Below are 20,882 nucleotides of genomic sequence, written 5' to 3' on the forward strand. Positions count from 1 at the left end.
GCTGCTATAACAGAAATACCACAAGTGGATGGCTTTGACAAAGAAAATCTATTCTCTCACAGTCCAGTAGATGAGAAGCCTGACTTCAGGGTGCCGGCTCCAGGGAAAGGCTTTCCCTCTCTGTTGGCTCTGAAGGAAGGTCCTTGTGATGCATCAGTCTTCTCTTGGTCTGGGAGCATCTCAGTGCAGGAATCTCAGGTCCAAAGGATGTGATCTGCTCCCGGCACTACTTTCTTGGTGCTATGAGGTCCCCCACTCTCTGCTTCCTTCCCTTTCCTTTTATCTCTTGTAACATAAAAGGTGGTGCAGGCCATACCCCAGGGAAACTCCCTTTATATTGGATCAGTGTTATGACCTTAGTAAGGGTGTTACAATCCTACCCTAATCCTCTTTAACGTAAAATGACAATCACAAAATAGAGGATAACCACACAATACTGGGAATCATGGCCCAGCCAAATTGATAACACACATTTTTGGGGGGATATAATTCAGTGCATGACAGCCAGGTAGCTGTCTTCCAAATTATTTGGCATAGACGAGTGAACATTTCCAGTGCTTCATCTGTTTGTTGAAACATCTCAATTTGTATTCCATCAGTTCCTGCCTTCAGTGCAGCTTGGACCTCTTCCTTCAGTACCATTGGTTCCTGTTCATAAGGGGGAAAAAAAAACTGCCGATGAGTTAATTGCAGCTCTTAGTGACCCTACAGACAGAGTAGAACTGTCTCATACAGTTTCCAAGGGGCACCTGGTGGATTTGAACTTTCAGTCTTTTGGTGAACAGGCATAGCTCTTAACCACTGCGTTACTGGGCTGCTGAAATGGTTTGATGTCGACCAATTCTGTTTGTTACAGTGACCGTATATTCCTTCCATCTTCTTTTGATCCGTTCTGTGTCATTTAGTATTTTTCCTGTAGTATTGCAACTCAGGCTTGAGTTTTTTCTTCAGTTCCTTCAGGTTGAGAAATGCTAAGCGTGTTCTTCCCTTTTGGTTTTCTCTCTCTTGGTTTTTGCACATTTCATTGTAATACTTTACTTTCCCTTATCAACCTGCCCTTTGAAATCTTCTGTTCAACTCTTTTACTGTAGCCCCCACAAGAAGACAAAATACTTAGGGATAAGTCTTACCAGAGACGTAAAAGACCTGTACAAAGAAAACTACAAGACATTACTGCGAGAAACCAAAAGAGACCTTGTAAGTGGAAAAACATAACTTGCTCATGGATAGGAAGACTTAACATTGTAAAACTGTCTATTATACCAAAAGCGATCTATAGATAAAATGCAATTGTGATCAAAATTCCAACGACTTTTTTTAATGAGATGGAGAAGCAAATCACCAATTTTGTATGGATGGGAAAGAGGTCCCGGATAAGTGAAACGTTACTGAAAAAGAAGAACAAAGTGGGAGGCCTCACTCTTCCTGACTTTAGAACCTATTATACCACCACAGTAGTCAAAACAGCCTGGAACTGGTACAACAAGAGACACATAGACCAATGGAACAGAATGGAGAATCCAGACATAAATCCATCCACATATGAGCAGCTGATATTTGACAAAGGCCCAAAGTCAGTTAAATGGGGAAAAGACAGTCTCTTTAACAAATGGTGCTGGCGTAACTGGATATGCATCTTAAAAAAATGATACAAGACCCATACCTCACTCCATGCACAAAAACTAACCCAAAATGGATCAAAGACCTAAATATAAAATCTAAAACAATAAAAATTATGGAAGAAAAAATAGGGACAATGCCAGGAGCCCTAATACATGGCATAAGCAATATACAAAACATTACTAACAATGCAGAAGAGGAACTAGATAACTGGGAGCTCGTAGAAATCAAACACCTATGCTCATCCAAAGACTTCACCAAAAGAGTAAAAAGACTACCTACAGACTGGGAAAAATTTTTAGCTATAGTATTTCCAATCATCACCTGATCTCTAAAATCTACATGATACTGCAAAAACTCAACTGCAAAAAGACAAATAACCAAATTAAAAAATGAGCAAAGGGTATAAATAGGCGCTTCACTAAAGAAGACGTTCAGGTAGCTAACAGATACATGAGGAAATGCTCATGATCATTAGCCATTAGAGAAGTGCAAATCAGAACTACAATGAGATTCCATCTCACCCCAACAAGGCTGGCATTAATCCAAAAAACACAAAATAATAAATGTTGGAGAGGTTGTGGAGAGATTGGAACACTTATACACTGCTGGGGGGAATGTAAAATGGTACAACCACTTTGGAAATCGATTTGGCACTTCCTTAAAAAGCTAGAAATAGAACTACCATACGATCCAGCAATCCCACTCCCTGGAATATATCCTAGAGAAATAAGAGCCTTTACACGAACAGACATATGCACACCCATGTTCATTGCAGCACTGTTTACAGTAGCAAAAAGATGGAAACAACAAAGGTGCCCATCAACATATGAATGGATAAATTAATTATGGTGTATTCACACAATGGAATACTACTCATTGATTAAGAACAATGATGAATCCATGAAACATTTCATAGCGTGGAGGAACCTGGAAGGCATTATGCTGAGTGAAATCAGTCAGTTGCAAAAAGACAAATATTGTATGAGACCACTATTGTAAGAACTTGAAAAATAGCTTAAACAGAGAAGAAAATATTCTTTGGTGGCTATGAGAGTGCGGAGGGTGGGAAGGAGGGAGTTTTTACTAATTAGCTAGTAGATAAGAACTATTTTAGGTGAAGGGAAAGACAACATACAATACAGGAGAGGTCAGCACTACTGGACTAAACCAAAAGCAAAGAAATTTCCTGAATAAAGTGAGTGTCTCGAAGGCCAGCGTAGCAGGGGTTGGAGTTTGCAAACCATGGTTAGGGCACATCTAAGTCAATTGGCATAATAAAATCTATTAAGAAAACATTCTGCATCCCACTTTGGAGTGGCGTCTGGGGTCTTAAATGCTAACTAGCGGCCATCTAAGATGCAGCAATTGGTCTCAACCCACCTGGAGTAAAGGAGGATGAAGTATACCAAAGACAGAAGGTAATTATGAGCCCAAAAAACAGGAAGGGTCACATAACCAGAGACTACATCAGCCTGGGACCAGAAGAACTAGATGGTGCCTGGCTACAACTGATGACTGTCCAGACAGGGAATGTGAAAGAGAACCCCTGAGGGAGCAGGAGAGCAGTGGGCTACAGACCTCAAATTCTCGTAAAAAGACCAGACTTAATGGTCTGACTGAGACTAGAAGGACCTCAGAGGTCGTGTTCCCCAGACCTCCTGTTAGCCCAAGACTGCAACCATTCCCAAAGACAACTCTTCAGACAGGGATTGGACTGGACTATGGGATAGAAAATGATGCTGGTGAAGAGTGAGCTTCTGGGATCAAGTAGACACAGGAGACTATGTGGGCAGCTCCTGTCTGGAGGGGAGATGAGAGGGCAGAGGGGGGTCAGAAGCTGGCCAAATGGACACGAAAATGGTGGAGGGAAGGAGTGTGCTGTCTCATTAGGGGGAGAGCAACGAGGAGTGTATAGTAAGGTGTGTATAAATTTTTGTGTGAGAGACTGACTTGGTTTGTAAACTTAAAGCACAATAAAAATTAAACAAACAAACAAAAATCCTCAGAACTGGGCCAATAAGCAACATCATGATAAATGAAGAAAAGATTGAGTTTGTCAAGGGCTTCGTTTTACTTGGATCCACAATCAACACTCACGGAAGCAGCAGTCGAATCAAAAGACGCATTGCGTTGGACGAATCTGCTGTAAAAGATCTCTTTAAAAGTGTTAAAATGCAAAGATGTCACTTTAAGGACTAAGATGCACCTGACCCAAGCTATGGTGTCTTCAGTCGCCTCATATGCGTGCGAAAGCTGGATGATGAACAAGGAGACCGAAGAATTATTGATGCCTTCCTTTTTTTGGATTATGGTGTTGGCGAAGAATATTGAATGTACCATGGACTGGAAGAAGAATGAACAAACTTGTCTTGGAAGAAGTATAGCCAGAGTGCTCCTTGGAAGCAAGGGTGGCGAGACCTCATCACATACTTTGGACGTGTGATCAGGAGGGACCAGTCCCTGGAAAAGGACATCATGCTTGATAAAGTAGAGGGTCAGGGAAAAAGAGAAAGCCCCTCGACGAGATGGACTGACACGTTAGCTGTGACAGTGGGCCCAAGCATAGCAACAGTTGTGAGGATGGTGGAAGACCAGGCAGTTTTTCATCCTGTTGTGCACCGGGTTGCTATGAGTTGGAACCGAGTTGACAGCACCTGGCAAGGACAACAACAATAACAAAAAATCACAGTAAGTTGTGACATTTCTTTTCCTGATCAGCCTGCCTAGATTTTTATCAACTTTTTTGATCTTTTTCAAAGAACCATCTTTTGCTTTATTAATTTTCCTTTTGTTACCTGTTTTAAATTTTATGGTTTCTACTCTTACCCTTTCTGCATTGAATGGTCTTGACACCTTTGCTGAAAATCTATTCATAGAAACGTAAGGGTTTATTCCTGGACTGTCAGTTCTGTCCCATTGATCTATGTGTCTGTCCTTACGCCAGTACCACACTGTCTTGTATTTTGTGATTTTATAGTATCTTGTAGCTTTGTTTTGCAATTTGGAAGTGTGAGACCTTTGACTTACTCTTCTTTTCAAAGATTGTCTATTTCTGTGGTGGGGAAAAAAAAAAGCCAGCTGGGATTCTGAAAGAAATCATGTTGAATCCGTAGATTAATTTGGGGAGTATTGCCGTGTTAACAATATTAATTCTTCTGACCTATGAACATGGACTGTCTTTCCATTCCTTTAGGTCTTCAGTTTCTTTCAGCAATGTATCATGGTTTTCATTCAAAAGTCTTGCACTTCTTTTGTTGTATCTCCATCATTTCTACGTCTAGCTTCTTGTCGTTTCCTGGGCTTGGTTTCATTTGCTGTAATGCATCTCTTTCTTACAGCTTCTGCAGAAGGTGTGTGGGTGTGATTGCTCGAGTCCTTGCGTGTTTTATGTTTATTTTTCCCTCATGATTTAGTGGTGGTATGGCTTTTTCCTCTGAAATCTTTTATTGTCCAGCCTGTGACGTTGTTATCTAGCATCATTTTGAAGTGAATTTTCCTGCCAGAAACCTGATTTTTTTTCTCTTAATCTTTGGTGTGCAGAAATCTCCGCAGGCTGTGTTTAGGTGGCTTTTTTCTTTATTCCTGCTTGTTGCTTGGTAAGACTTTTGATCGGAAAGTTTGAAGTTTTCTTTTTCTCGAGGGAATCCTGCTCTTTTGCTGTGTGTTTCCTTCCCTGTGTTCTCCCCAGTCACCCTTCTGAAGCCTGTCTTAGGTGTGTGTTGAAGCTCCGGGTGGCGGCCTCCCTGCTGCCTCCTGGCCCCTCCAGGTGGACGTGCAGCAGCATTTCCACCTAAAGGGTCCGAAGCCGAGCTTCCGCCGTCTGCACCCTCCCTCCTGGTCACTCCTCACGGAATCCCTGGGCTCCTTGGCTCTGAGATCTCTCAGTGAATGGCACCACCCCTCAGAGTCCTCAGGACTCCAGCCTTCATCCTTGTCTTCTCGCTTCCTCTCACACTGCTTCTCTGGGCTGTTGGACTGCGTGGACCCTGCTTTCAAGGGTCTCAGAATTGCCCCTTCTCCCCGCTTCCGCCAGTGCCCAAGCTTGCTTGAGAGATGATTGGCTCTTGCAGATACCACCTACCGGATGTCCACCTGTCCTGCCACTTCCCTCCTGCTCCCCACTCCTGCCACCCTGGCCACCTTGTGGGCCTGATGCAGGCCAGGCATGCCCCTGCCTCAGACCTTCACTTCGGCTGCCCTACCTGGAGCATTCCACTCAGCCCCTTGCAGCGCCGCTGTGGTTCCTGGTCGGTGCTGACCTCCTCGTCCGTCCCTCTTGCTGCAGGGGTGTGTGTTCATCTTTCTTCTTTCCCATCCTTGGGGCCTGGGGGTGGGGTGAATGTGGAGGCTGTGTTGCCACCATGGATCAATGGCGGCAGTGGGTTTAAGGGGAGCTGGAGGAACGGTCCCAGCCATTCTTACGCTCTGTTTTCCTTGCAGGTTGTTGTGAAGTTTATTAAGAAGGAGAAGGTTTTGGAGGATTGCTGGGTCGAGGATCCCAAACTCGGAAAAGTGACTCTAGAGATTGCAATCCTCTTGTGGGTGGAGCATGCCAACATTATCAAGGTGGAAATGATATCTGGTCTAGTGATACCCAGGACGTGCAGGGGGTGCTTCTTAAACCTGCAGAAAGCACCTTGGCAGACGGCTCGACTTTCTCTCCCCAGGTGTTGGATGTGTTTGAGAACCAAGGGTTCTTCCAGCTGGTGATGGAGAAGCACGGCTCCGGGTTGGACCTCTTCACATTCATCGACCGCCACCCCAACCTGGATGAGCCCCTGGCGAGCTACATTTTCCGGCAGGTAAGGCAGGCCCGAGCTGTGTGGGCAAGCGTGGACTGGGGCTTGGCCCCAGCAGGCCTGCAAAGACTGGCGGTACACACTTGCCCTTCTCTGAGTTGCGTCTAGCTTCTAGTTGTTGGGTTTCATGGAATAAGATGTGTACTTGGAGAAGAGAACTCTATGGCTGAAGTGGAGAACGTGAGGTTAAGAGGTAAAGATTGGATGCTGTGATGGTTACGGTTGTGTGTCACCTTGGCTGGGCAGTGATCCTCAATGGTTTAGTAGTTGTGTAATGATGTAGTTATCCTCCATTTTGTGAAATAACGTAATCACTTCAATGATGTGATCTGATTTAATCAGCTAATCAGTTTTTTTTTGACATGTTAACATTATTTATTTATTTAATTTTTATTGTCCTTTAGTGAAAGTTTACAAATCAAGTCAGATTCTCATACAAAAATTCATATACACCTTGCTTGGTACTCCCAGTTGCTCTTCCCCTAATGAGACAGCACACTCCTCCTCTCCACCCTGTATTCCTGTGACCATTCAGCCAGCTTCTGTCCTTCTCTGCCTTCTCATCTCCCCTCCAGACAGGAGCTGCCTACGTAGTCTCATGTGTCTACTTGAGCCAAGAGGCTCATTCCTCACCAGTATCATTTTCTATCTTATAGTCCAGTCCAATCCCTGTCTGAAGAGTTGGCTTTGGGAATGGTCCCTGTCTTGGGCTAACAGAAGGTCTGGGGACCGTGACCTCCGGGGTCCTTCTAGTCTTAGTCAGAGCATTAAGTCTGGTCTTTTTATGAGAATTTGAGGTCTGCATCCCTCTGCTCTCCTGCTCCATCAGGGATTCTCTGTTGTATTCCTTGTCAGGTCAGTCATCGGTTGTAGCTGGGCACCATGTAGTTCTTCTGGTCTCAGGCTGGTGTGATCTCTAGTCTATGTGGCCCTTTCTGTCTCTTGGGCTCATAATTACCTTCTCGACGGCAGTGGGTTTGATTTTTTTTTGTTGGTATCCTTCATTCTCCTTTGCTTCAGGTAGGATGAGACCAATTGATGCGTCTTAGATGGCTACTTGCTAGTGTTTAAGACTCCAGACGTCTCTCTCCAAAGTGGGATGCAGAATGTTTTCTTAATAGATTTTATTATGCCAATTGACCTAGATGTCTCCTGAAACCATGGGCCCCAAACCCCCGCCCCTGCTATGCTGGCCTTCGAAGCATTCAGTTTATTCAGGAAACTTCTTTGCTTTTCATTTAGTCCAGTTACGCTGACCTCTCTTGTACTGTCTGTTGTCTTTCCCTTCTTCTAAAATAGTTCTGATCTACTATCTAATTAGTGAAAACCCCTCTCTCTCCCTCCCTCCCTGCTCTTGTAACCATCAAAGAATATTTTCTTCTCTGTTTAAACGATTTTTCTAGTTCTTACAATAGTGGTCTCATACAATATTTGTCCTTTTGCAACTAACTAATTTCACTCAGGATAATGCCTTCCAGATTCTTCCATGTTATGAAATGTTTCACGGATCCATCATTGTTCTTTATTGATGTGTGATATTCCATTGTGTGAATGTACCATAATTTATTTATCCATTCATCCGTTGATGGGCATCTTGGTGGCTTCCGTCTTTTTGTTGTTGTAAGCAGTTCAGCCAATCAGTTTTAAGGGGAGTTTCCTCGGGGCTGTAGCCTATATTGAGTATATGCGGACGTTCTGGCACAGCTCACTGGGTTTTGTTTGCTCTGGACCCTGCATCCAGCCCGTCATCACCTGACCTCTGGTTCTTGGGCCTGGAGCCAGTGCCCTTTCGTACTGTCTGCCGATCTTGGGGTCTGTTGGCCTCCGTAGCTCGTGAGCTAGTAGCCTGCTGTTTTACCTGCCGATCTTGGGCTCGTCAGAGCCAGCAGCCTCCGAACCAGCAACCTGACGTCTGACCTGCTGATCTTGGGTTCGTCAGCGCCTGCAGCTACATCAAGAGAAGCCTCCAGCCTGACGCCTGACCGGCAGACTTGGGACTTGCCAGCCTTTACAACCACATGAGCCATTTCCTGGAGATAAATTTCCCTTTCTCTGTCTGTGTACATACATGTGTATATGTATGTGTACATGCTTCCCTGGAGAACCTAGCCTAAGACCGATGCCGTCCTGGAATGGTCAGTGAAGCAAGCTTAATGATTAGGGTTATTTGTTGTCCTCCAGTATCCACAGCAACTGTAGAAGTTAGCCACCAAAGCTGTCAGGCTGTGCTCAGAGCCTGCTCACTGGATCTGAGTCCTTGCCTCTCCCTGCCCCCGCCACTGAAGCCACTGCTTTCCTGAAGCCTCCATTTCCTCATCCATAGAGTGGGGATACTTCTGATGTCTACATGGCAGGGCTGTGGAATTAACCAGAGCCCTGACCTGCACCATGTCCACATGTCACAAGTGCTTAATGAACAACGGCAGCTACAATTAATCAGCGAAGATTGAAATTTCAGCAGTTTCGTTTTACATTAAGTATTTATCTTGTCCATTTCTTCTTAGTCTGTTTACAGTCTGATCTTGGTCTACTTTTTACTGCAATGAGGGTGTGATAGCAAACGAGGGAGGCATCCAGGGAGCGAGAGAAAGAGATGGATTTGGATTTTCATCCCTGAATTTTGAGGAGAAGGTGGTGGCTCCATCTGCGTTTAGACTGTTTGTTGTTGTTAGCTGTGTCAAGTAGGTTCCAACTCATAGACTGTTTCCAGCTCCCTAGAAAAGATGGAGACATACCAGGCAGAGGCTGTGTGAGTGATTCACAGATTTGCTTTTTGATAGTTTCCTGTGATGACTTGATTTCCAAGGAGCTGCTGTAAATAGACATTTCTCCCTCGAAGCTAAGAGCTTCTAGAAGTCACTCTTTCTGAAGTTAGGCTTCCTGGACACCCAAGTTGAGCATCATGGTTCTGCCAGAAGGGTGTCACTTCCCTTCCTCCTCCTACGCTGGACGATGAATTAATACTCGTTTCTGAAATCTTAATGGCAGACGGTATCTGTGTAAGGTGACACCAGGGTCACTTGTTAAAGGCAGCACCTACTCAAATATGAACAGTTATTAGATCTGGGGCTAGTGATGTAGGTAATTCTAATGTCCTGTCATGGGGCCCTGGTGGCAGAGTGCTTAAGTGGCTGTTAACCAGAAGGTCAGCAGTTCAAATCCGCCAGCCACTCCTTGGAAACCCTATGGGGCAGTTCTACTCTGTTCTGTAGGGTTGCCATGAGTCAAATCGACTCGATGGCAATGGTGTTTTTTTTTTTTTTTAATGTCCTAATACTTTTAAGGAAACCCTGGTGGCGTAGTGGTTAAGTGCTACGGCTGCTAACCAAAGGATTGGCAGTTTGAATCCACCAGGCGCTCCTTGGAAACTCTGTGGGGCAGTTCTACTCTGTCCTATAGGGTCGCTATGAGTCAGAATTGACTCGACAGCACTGGGTTTGGTTTTTTGGTTTTTAAATTTTTGGAAAAAATCTATAGTCCCATAGCGAATATATATCTTTATATTATTATTAATATATATAAAAAAATATATAGATTAATAGTATTTGACATTTTATTTATACAAATACTTGTAGACATGTTATCACATAAACGTGTACATAAATAGTGCTGTTATCAGTGAGCTGCCTCAGCTCTGTGGCCGAGAGCAGGACCCTGTGGACACTTCTCCTTTGCAGCAAGCTGGAAGTAAAGCTTTGTCAGTACCAGGCACGGAGGTCCTGCAGGAGGAGCAGATTCTCTTCCTGGCTCAGGTCCCTTTACCCTCTGCAGTTAGCCTCTGGCACTAGTTCAGAAATCTCGGTGAAAGTTTCCCTGTTCAAACTGGTGCGTGGTTTCTGTCATCTGACTGGACCCTGACTGATATGTATGTATCTATATATTTATATGTGTGTGTGTTTGTATGTGCACATGTATGTTTGCATAGGTATATGCATATATGTACGAGTATGTGTGTATACGTGCGTATATATGTGTGTCTATTCATGCATGTCTGTAAGTGTGTATGTATGTAAATATGCATGTACGTGTTTTATGTTTTAATTAATTGGGCTCAGTTAGCCTACCTTTAACTATTACTTCTGATTCAGAGATATTTATATGTAAATAGAGAATAGCCTCTAAGTAATCAAAACGTTTGACTGCATTCGTGAAAGTAGTATGTTGATTGGTACAACTGATATGAAGTCAGAAATTCGACTCATCTTAATGGAAACTTAACTAAAAGACTAGTTTTGTTGACCTCTGTGGTCAGAGATGTGTGTAGGCTTCTCCAAGTCTAGGCCAATGGTAGCTTGTTGTGGTCACTTTACCCTTTCCAAGTGAAAGCCCATCTCCAGGGGAGTTCCTGTGAGTGTGTGTTGCTGAGAAGCTCTTGCTTGTTGAGGAAAGTGTGGTGATGCTGAGGCTGCTCAAGAAGGTGCCAGAGCCTTGAAGAAGTGGGTGGGAGCTTGGCTTCTGCTCCCAACTCTGTCCCCAGGTCGCTGGGTGACACCTGAGCAAAGTGGTGTCGGGCTCCCCAGGGGTGTGGTACAGGGAGACACAGTCAGCATTCTCATCAAGGGCACTTCATGCCTGAGACAGTCACCCTGTGGGTCAAGGGGTGAGTGAGTGTCCACGGGAGGACGGACCTCTGGGAAGGCTTCATCAGTAGCAAACAGACAGACAGTGCTTAGGGATCACTATTTACTTCCTGACTGTTGATGTGCCACGTGCTACCCACCATGAGCACATCCAGCCGGAGCTGCTCTGCCTCCCCTGTGGTTTGGGTTATGTCTTCAGCATCCAGAGTTCTTTCCTGTCATCAGTTCAGTGTCAGTTGGAGAGTGTTTATTTTCTCTTTATTGCTGTTTTTTTTTTCTTGTTTATTTTTAAACACATGTTTTATTTGAGTTGTTTTTCTAATAAGCTGTCTCTGGCCTCCTGATTTCAGTTGGTGTCTGCAGTGGGATACCTGCGCTCGAAGGGCGTCATTCACCGGGACATCAAGGATGAGAACATTGTGATTGCTGAGAACTTCACGATTAAGCTGATAGACTTTGGCTCAGCTGCCTACTTGGAAAGAGGAAAATTATTTTACACCTTCTGTGGAACAATTGAGTACTGTGCGCCTGAGGTTCTCCTGGGAAACCCGTACGTATCGTGCTCGGTGTAGCCTGTCCTTCCGCTGGGTGCCGTGATTGATTTGTGTGTAGATGGGAAATGGGTTCACTTTGCGTGTTTCTGTGATGAGAGGGTTAGTGACAAAAGTTAAGGTTTTGGAAAATAAGTGGATAGGCAGGCCAAGTAAGATTGGTTAAGGAGGCTGGGCAGTGGATACAGGAGTTCATTATATTATTTTCTCATCTGTTGTTTGTTCAGAGTTTTATATAATACAAAGTGACAAAAAAGAAAAAAGATAAAATTTGGGTTACTTGCTTTAAAGATGGCATTCTTCCAATAAGAGAAGAGAATTCTTTAGTCAGGTTAGTGTTTTTGGTAACATGAGGAATAACCGTTCCAGTAAAACAGTTGTACTGATCATATAAGAAATACAGCAGTGGAAACCACATGGATACAGCATTCGTGTTTACGATGTGATCCTTGCCCAGAGGCAGTGCTGCTGACTGGCTGAGAACGCCCCCTTGACTCAGCCACACTGGGGGCTGGGGCTGGCTGGACAGGCCTCTCTCAGGGGCTCAGCCATCTGATTATTGCCCCAGCATTTGTGGGGCCGGAGTGGAGACCGCCTGATTCAGGGTATCCTGCTGTGCTTGCATGGACCGTCTCCCACACAGGTAGACCAGGTGTGTCTTTACCTATATGAGATGGACACTTGTTGTCCTGCGTGGAGCAGAGTAGTTACGATGTGTCTCCATGAGCACGTTTGTGGTCGGCTGGGCTGACGGTCCTGACATGCAGTAGGATGGGGGGCCGTTGCTACTCTCAAGTAACAGGTGTGGGACAGGTCAGGGAGGCCTGGATGGAGCTAGGATTTGAACCCAGGCAGCCTGATGCGGAATGTTTGTCCTTGCTACTGCTGCCTCCGTGATGTGCTTGGGCACTGTGGGAGTGAGAGGCCACCAGTGGCCCAGATCAAGCCTGAGAGTCATCAGTGGATGCTCCAAGCTGCTGACATCATGTCCTCTGAGACACAGCAGTGCCAGAGCTCAAGGGGCAAGCTCTGCTTTCCTGGCCCTCTGCAGCACACAGCAAGGCCACAGGGGGTGGACGCACAGCAGGCTCAAGGACATGGTCCCACTGTCCACTGCGTGCCAGTAACTCGCTGAGCATTGCTGCTGTGCTGGGTGTGAGTGCTGCAATTCCTTCTCCTCCACGCAGGTACCGGGGCCCGGAACTGGAGATGTGGTCACTGGGGGTCACCCTTTACACCCTGATCTTTGAGGAGAACCCTTTCTGTGAGCTGGAGGAGACTGTGGAGGCTGTGCTGAACCCCCCATACGAGGTGTCGAAAGGTGAGACACCTGCAGGACCAGAGCCCCACCTTGGGATCCTGCATCCTGCCATCTCCTTCTCTTCTCCTCAGCAGCATGTCCTTGTCCTCACCGACAACCTCCTGTCCTCACCGACAACCTCCCGTCCTCCTTCTGACAACCTCACGTCCTCCTCTGGACAGCTGCGTGTCCTCACCGACAACCTCAGGTCCTTACCGACAAGCTCAGGTCCTCACCAACAGCTCATGTCCTCACCAACAACCTCACGTCCTCACCGACAACTGCTTCTACCCCCTTTTTCCATTCCCTTAGTGCTTTGATCTGAACTAAACATACTAACTTGAATATAACTTTAAAACATGAGCATCTTTTTACCTTTCCCTTTTGGACTTCTGACATAGGCCTGAGCAACAAGAAGACTTGCATGGCAGCCACTGTGAGATCGTGCACTTGGCTTAGAAAGCAGTCAGGCATGGGGAGGGTGGGTTCTGGATTCAGGCCGCTGGGGGTTCCTGCCATACCTAAGCCCCTTGGGTGTCACTGGTGACAGCAGGTAACTGTGTGCTGGTTTTGTCTGGAAGTGCAGCAGGGGGACCAGAGTGGCCAGCAGGGGTTGGGAGCACTGGTGGGGGACCAAGATGGCCCAGTGGGGGGCCTGGGTGGCCGGTGGGTGTAGGGAGGGCCAGCAGGCGGCCGTGATGGCCTGGTGGAGGGCTGGGGTGGCACTGGGGGCCCGGGTAGCTGGCCGAGGATGGGGCGGCGGGTGAGGGGGCTGGAGTGGCCACCTCAAGAGCCCATCCTGCAGAGTCAGGGCAGTTGGGCAGTGGGACAACAGCTCTGTGGCCCCTGCGGTCTCTGGAGTCCTGTGATTCCATAGTAACCATTTACACTGATAAACAGCGAGGGACAAGCATCTCCACGCACAAAGCCTGTGCTCTGGCTATCTGCTCAGGGTAGAATCCCAAAGAGGGCTTTGGACCACTGTTAGGGTTCTGGATCGTGTGGCCCTGCAACAGCTGTTCCAACCACAAAGGCTGTTACACACGCTTCCTGGTGAGGCTCTCAGGATGTCCCGCTGGGCCTAAGGTTGAGAGGGCCTGGCTGGATAGACGCCCACATTGCTGGAGTTGTCAGGACCACATGCAAATGCCAGGCCCCAGGGCTTTTTGGAGCTGGTGCCGGCTCTCTGCTGGGACTGGTCTGGGGGCTTACCTGTGCTGGGCCCGTCCTCCCACTCACCTGTCAGGTCCACCTGTGCTCATCAGACTGGGAAATACCCCAGCAAGAGCCCTGACTAGGTGTGGTGGGAACCTCTGTGCCATCAGGCTCGGCTGAATAGCCATCAGTCACTTCAGAGGTGATGGCATATCCTGCAGCATTTCCCAAAGCACAGCTAGGGGCCCTGGGCAGTGGAGCCCCTGGGGTGCTTGTTAGAAAGGGGGTTCGTGGGGTCACTTCTGTGCTCACACGTACTCCCTGAGGTGGGCCCAGGAGCCTGCAGTTTTGACAGGAGCACCAGCTGGTTCTTCCCAGACCCACTGGAAGTTCAGCTTCCCCACACACAGGGTGGTGCCTTCTCTGTCCCCAGAGCTCATGAGCCTTGTGTCTGGGCTACTGCACCCCGTCCCTGAGGAGCGCACCACCCTGGAGAAGCTGGTGGAGGACCCGTGGGTGACACAGCCCGTGAACCTTGCAGACTACACCTGGGAGGAGGTGTGTCGGGTGAGCAGGCCAGGTGAGCTGTGCTGGGAATGGGGAGGGTCTTAAGGAGGAGACAGACAAGGAGGTGAAGAGATGTCAGGGCCAGGGCTGGCTTCTCACCCTCGATGGGCTTGATTCCCTCCCAAAGGCCCCTGAACACGCCTGAGCCATTGGCAAGGTGGCACAGCAGGTGAGCGGGGTGGGGGCAGGTGATTTGAGAAATGCAGCTGTGATGGTCTGGCTAGGTTGTGGGAGGAGGAAAGGGCATGGATGGCGAGTAGGGGCCCTGGCTGTTCATGGTCCCCTCCTCCCTGGGGATCTGGTGACTGCTGCACAGAGCAGTGTCGGACCACGCTGGCATTGATGCTCTGAGCTTAGACTTCCCACAGCACCTAAGGGGCTCTGGCAACTCTAGAACATTGCCAACAGTTGGGTCTGAAGGATCCCTTGAGGTTTTTGCTTCTAGGAATTCTTCCAGAGAGAAGCAAAATTTGCATGTTGGAGTCTGTTTGCATGTGGTACTTTAAGGTCTGTTTGTTCGCATGTAGTACGGTGTTTTTCTCTTGCTTCAGAGAGTGGTGTCCTGGCCAGCATGAGCACAGAGACGGAGAGGAGGAGCCCAAGGGATGTGCGCAGGGGCCCAGGCCCAGGGTTGGGTCCTAAGGGCCCCCTGGTGCCATGTGCACAGACTTCATAGTGGCTTCTCCATCGACCCGCTGGACACTGGCTCCTGCTGCTCTTCTCCACAACCAGGAAAGTCCTGTCGTCCTCAAGTCATCCATCTGGAGGAAACAAACCCTCAAGTGTGAGGCCCTGTCACCTTCCTTATGTGCTAGTCTGATCAACACAGCTCACAAGTCTGCAGTATGCTGTTACCTCCAGGTTTATAAGATAGTAGGCGTGAAATTCATGTTTCTAATATGACCTTGAGTTTTATACTTCTACAGGGCTCTAAATTTGTGAACTTTGCAAAAGGCATAGCAGAGTCTTAAAATTCTCTTTCTACTTTGACATGTATGTGTGTGTTTTTGTTTCCCCTGACTTGGCATAAGTCCATCTGAGCGTAGGTATGTGGCCTTGTAGGATGGGCTAGCCAAAGGGTCAGACTATTTCATTAATTTATTTTCTTGAACGTTTTCCAAATTAAAGCAACTTGGCTAGTAAATAGTTACCCCGACTTGGACTCTGTGGGTTATTCACATGCCAGGTGTGCAAAGCACTTCATTTCTTTGTTTTCCAAAACAAGTCAAATCCATTTATGAATCCCCAAGTCTGGCGGACACGGGATCCAGACGCAGAGAGAGAGAGCCCCACCAGGTCATCCACATATATCGTAGATGCAGGCCACACCACAAGGAAGGGTCCAACTTGAGTAAGAGTGGGACTTGAGTCACGCTGTCCTGCAAGGCTGTGACCCAAGACACAACCTCCACCAGTCCTGCCCCATCAACATGCAGAGGTCAGGATTTACAACACGTAATATGGAGGACAACAATACGATATTGGGAATCATGGCCTAGCCAAGTTGGCACGTAACCCCAACCATCACAGGTTCCGTATACCTTATCTGCATAGTCATTGTGTGTGAGTCACAAAGACCACGACTCTGTTGTTGCTAGGTGCTCTTGAGTCAGTTCTGACGGATAGCGACCCTGTGTACAACAGAAAGAAATACCGCCCAGTCCTGCAACATCCTCACAATTGTTATTATGCTTCAGCCCATTGTTGCAGCCCCTGTTCCAATCTATCTCATTGAGTGTCTTCCTCTTTTTTGGTGACTTTTTTTTTCTACCAAGCATGATGTCCTTCTCCAGGGACTGGTCCTTCCTGGTAACATGTCCAAAGTATGTGACGACCAGGTCTTGCCATTCCTACTTCTAATGAATACTCCGGTGGTACTTCCAAGACAAATTTGTTTGTTCTTCTGGCAGTCCATGGTATACTCAATATTCTTTGCCAACACCATAATTCAAAGGCGTCAATTCGTCTTCATTCTGCCTTATTCATTGCCCAGATTTTGCATGCATATAAGGCGATTGAAAACACCATGGCTTGGGTCAGGTCCACCTAAGTCCTTAAAGTGACATCTTTGCTTTTTAACAAAGAGGTCTTTTGCAGCAGATTTGCCCAATGCAGTGTGTCTTTTGATTTCTTGACTGCTGCTTCCATGAGCATTAATTGTGGATCCAAGTAAAATGAAATCCTTGACAACCGCCATCTTTTCTCTGTTTATCATGATGTTGTTTATTGGTCCACTTGTGAAGATTTTTGTTTTCTTTATATTGAGGTGCAATCCATACTGAAAGCTGTGGTCTTTTGATCTTCACTAGTAAGCGTTTCAAGTCCTCTTCGCTTTCAGCAAGCAAGGTTGTGTTGTCTGCATAACGCAGGTTGTTAATGAGTCTTCCTCTGATCCTGATGCCCCGTCCTTCTTCATGTAGTCCAGCTTCTCGGATTATTTGCCCAGCATACAGATTGAATAAGTGTGGTGAAAGGATACAACCCTGATGCGCACCTTTCTTGACTTTAAACCACATGGTATCTATCCCCTTGTTCTGTTTGAACAACTTGGTCTAAGTACAGGTTCCTCATGAGCACAATTTTTAAGTGTTCTGGAATTCCCATTCTTCACAATGTTATCCATCATTTGTTATGATCCACACAATCGAATCAATTTGTACAGTCAATAAAACACAGGTAAACATCCTTCTGATGCTCTGTGCTTTCAGCCAGGATCCATCTGACATCAGCAATGATATCCCTGGTTCCACGTCCTCTCCTGAATTCGGCTTGGATTTCTAGCAGTTTCTTGCTGATGTACTGCTGCAACTGCTTTTGAAAGATCTTCAGAAAATTTTACTTCCATGTGATACAATGATACTGTTTGATAATTTCTGTATTCTGCTGGATCACCTTTTTTTTGAAATGGGTACAAGTATGGATCTCTTCCAACAGCTGGCCAGGTAGCTGTGATCCAAATTTCTTGGCATAGAAAAGTGATCTGTTTGTTGAAACATCTCAATCGGTATTCCATTAATTCCTGGAGCCTTGTTTTTCCCCAGTGCCTTCAGGGCAGCTTGGACTTCTTCCTTCAGTACCATTGGTTCTTGATCATCTGCTACCTCCTGAAATGGTTGAATGTCGACCAATTCTTTTTGGTACAGTGACTTTGTGTATTCCTTCCATCTTCTTTTGATGTTTCCTGTGTCATTTAGTATTTTCCCCATAGAATCCTTCAGTATTGGAACTTGAGGCTTGAATTTTTTCTTCAGTTCTTTCATTTCGAGAAATGCTGAGCGTGTTCTTCCCTTTTGCTTCTCTATCTCCAGCTCTTTGCTCATGTCATCATTAATACTTTACTTTGTCTTCTCAAGCCACCCTTTGAAATCTTCTGTTCAGCCCTTTTAGTTCATTTCTTCCTTTTGCTTTAGCTACTCTACAATCAAGAGCAAGTTTCAGAATCTCTTGTGACATCCGTTTAGGTCTTTTCTTTCCTGTCTTTTTAATGATCTCTTGCTTTCTTCATATATGATGTCCTTGATGTCATTCCACAACTTGTCTGGTCTTTGGTCATTAGTGTTTGGTGCATCAAATATATTTTGAGATGGTATCTAAAAATTCAGGTGGAATATATTCAAGGTCGTATTTTGGCTCTTCTGGGCTTGTTTTAATTTTCTTCAACTTAAATTTGAACTTGCGTATGAGCAATTGATGGTCTGTTCCACAGTTGGCCCCGGCCTTGTTCTGACTGATATGAGCTTTTCCATCATCTCTTCCACAGACCATGTTGAGAAAGGCCATATTAAGTCATTACACTGCAGTACCATTTAAGAATCAAGTCATTTTTCTTAGTTCCGAGAGGTAAGCAGGTAAGACAGTAAGAAATGCATATCAATTAAGGCTTGGTATTTGTAAGCTGTGAAATTCAGGTAGCTGAAAAGCACACCTTCCTCTTGAAAAATGCCTTGGTTCTATATGTGAACAATTACAGGTCTAGATTTGTAATTTAAGCATGAAAACTAATTGGGCTGAAACATAACTGGCTTTCATCCTAAGAGGAACCCAGAGGGCCTAGTCAGGAGGGCTCTCATCCTTTTTACCAGGTAATGTGTCATACCTCCTAACACTTTATTACTAGGGTCCTGTTTTTCAACAACTGTAAACACTTCTCGGAGTTCCTTCGGATATTTAAACATGTTTAGAGTGTATCTGTCTTTTTTGTGTATGTGGCCTTAGTATGCATGCGGAATAGAGATTTTTACACAGTGAGAATCTTTACTCAGGCTCTGAATCCATCTTTACTGGGACTGCCTTGTCTTTATGCCAGCGAGACGCTGGGGAAGGGGCCCGGGGGAGAGGCCTGGGGGGAGGGCCCCGGGGGAGGGCCCCGGGGGAGGGGCCTGGGGGGAGGGCCCCGGGGGAGGGGCCCGGCTGTCCCCCGTGAGGCACTGGTGCAGCGCAGGAAACGGCAGTGCTGGAAGCAGGGCCCGCGCCCCGTTTCAGTGCCCCGAGGGCGGCCTCGGTGCAGCCGCGGTGGCGCAGCGGTTGAGAGCTCGGCTACTAACCAGCTCGGCAGCAGCGGCCCCTGGAGACCCCGCGGGGCGGCTCTGCCGTCCTGAGGGGGGCCGCTGGGGGGGCAGCGACGTCCGGCCGGGCGTGGTTCCTGGTGGTTGGGAGCCGACGTGGAGGCACCTGCGCGGGCAACACCGCAACGCCCCCGGGGGACGCGGAGGCAGAGGCCGCCGGGGCCCCGCGCTCGGAGCTCCTTCCTCGGGGTGCGTCCCCGGGCCTCTGAACGTGCGGGGCGGAGGCCGGGCCCGGGGAACGCCGGCAGCGGGCGGCCGCCGCGAGTCCACAGGTCCTTGCCCCACGTCCCGGGATCTTCGACGGCGGAACGCGCTTTCCCCCCCTCGCGCTTGCGCCGGGCAGGGCGGAAGTGACGGACCAGGGAGACCGGCCACTTCCGGCAGCAGACGGGCGGTGATGGCGGCTCTCGGCCGGCAGGTGAGGTGGCGCAGGGATCCCCGAGGCGCCTCGGGCTGGGGGCGCGGGGACACGCGGGACCGCCGTCGCCCGGGCGCCTCACGGCAGGCGGTGAGACGTGCGGCTGGAGCGTCCGTGGAGGTCGGAGCGCGCACGGGGCCGGGGAGGGGCCGGTGGGGCCGGGGGCCCGCTCTCCGCTCCGCCCCGCAGCTCTTGCCGTCGCCCCCGCGCCGGGCACTGGGCGTTCTCCGGCTGGACCCAGGGCCTGCGGGCTCGCCCCGCCGCGTGGGAAGCAGCTGGACTCCCGCAGGCCGGGGGTGGAAGCAGGAGCGGCGGGAGGCGGTGCCGGCGGCGGGTTTGGGCCGGAGAAGCGGCGCGCGCCGACCGGGCTGGCTCAGGCCTGACCCCGGAGAATTCCGGGACCAACGAGAGTGCTGTCTGTGAGGTCCGTGCTCTCTCTGGAGTGAGTTCAGGCGCTTGAACCTGGAGGCTAACCCGAGGCCCGCATTTTTCAGGCCGCCAATACCAGGTCGCCTTGGCAAAGTCTCCCCCGACCCCCAAATTACAGGGGAAACTGAGAAGACGCCTCTTGGCTCTTCGCCGCACCTTAATACCCTGTTTTCTATCTCTGAACTACCTCACGGTGGGCTCGTTAAGTCCAGACAGGGTTTTGCAGGTTGCGACCAAGGTACTAGTCACCCTGGCTGAAGATTGGTGTGGTGCCCATTACATTGGGGCGGTGGGGAGTTGATACCTTTTTCCTCCTGTGGTTTATAGGTCATTGACTGGCACCGCCTGATGCGCCTCACCTGGGCCACTATTGCTAGGCAGACGTCTCATCTCAGAGAACAGAGGATGACAGTGGTTTCTTTATTGCGTCCACTGACTACAGCCTCCAGGGGAGGGAGCCTCAAGGAATTATCCTGTGTTACATCCCGGAAGTACATGCAGGAGGCAGAGTGCAGGACGGATCTTTCTCAGTGCCTTCTTGAGAAGCCAGGGACTCCTGTGGATAGAGGTGCCTTGGGGCTGGAGGCAATCACCACTTCTCTCCTGGACATGGGTTTCAGTGATGCGCACATTCGTGAATTGCTCAGCATACAACCACGTCCCACCCCTCAACAGTTGCTGGACATCACTTCAGAATTAATACTCTTGGGTCTGAATCCAGAGCCTGTGTGTGTGGTCTTGAAGAAGAGTCCTCAGTTGTTGAAACTGCCTGTAAAGCAGATGAAGAAGCGCTCCACTTACCTGCGAAAGCTCGGGCTTGGTGAAGGTACGAGGCCTAAAGTTTGTACAGCATGCTGAGGGCGTCAGAGGTGGGGAAACAGTAGCATAAGGTGTG

The 20,882-nt window shown here is 48.0% G+C and overlaps 2 protein-coding genes across 12 annotated transcripts in view; both read left to right on the forward strand.

Moving 5' to 3' along the window:
* Positions 1-18,858, forward strand: part of PASK (PAS domain containing serine/threonine kinase) — a 44,342-nt gene extending 25,484 nt beyond the window's left edge. For 3 of the 8 annotated variants that reach the window (XM_064286370.1, XM_064286368.1, XM_064286369.1), the window contains exons 13-16: positions 6,064-6,189; positions 6,291-6,425; positions 11,353-11,552; positions 12,741-13,482. In XM_064286370.1, the coding sequence (XP_064142440.1) occupies positions 6,064-6,189; positions 6,291-6,425; positions 11,353-11,552; positions 12,741-13,173 (894 nt within the window). In that variant the 3' untranslated portion in view covers positions 13,174-13,482. Of the gene's footprint in view, positions 1-5,693; positions 5,911-6,063; positions 6,190-6,290; positions 6,426-11,352; positions 11,553-12,740; positions 13,484-14,441; positions 14,589-15,126 lie in introns of those variants that run through there. The other 5 variants (XM_064286371.1, XM_064286376.1, XM_064286374.1 and 2 more) reach the window with 5 other exon arrangements.
* A 583-nt stretch (positions 18,859-19,441) lies between these two features.
* The window catches only part of MTERF4 (mitochondrial transcription termination factor 4), a 35,499-nt gene continuing 34,058 nt past the window's right edge, over positions 19,442-20,882 (forward strand). For 3 of the 4 annotated variants that reach the window (XM_064286383.1, XM_064286382.1, XM_003421182.4), the window contains exons 1-2: positions 19,443-19,558; positions 20,315-20,813. In XM_064286383.1, the coding sequence (XP_064142453.1) occupies positions 19,538-19,558; positions 20,315-20,813 (520 nt within the window). In that variant the 5' untranslated portion in view covers positions 19,443-19,537. Of the gene's footprint in view, positions 19,559-20,314; positions 20,814-20,882 lie in introns of all 4 variants that reach the window. The other variant, XM_064286381.1, reaches the window with a different exon arrangement.

The sequence above is a fragment of the Loxodonta africana genome, chromosome 6, assembly GCF_030014295.1.
Source record: "Loxodonta africana isolate mLoxAfr1 chromosome 6, mLoxAfr1.hap2, whole genome shotgun sequence".
Taxonomy (NCBI): Eukaryota; Metazoa; Chordata; class Mammalia; order Proboscidea; family Elephantidae; genus Loxodonta; species Loxodonta africana.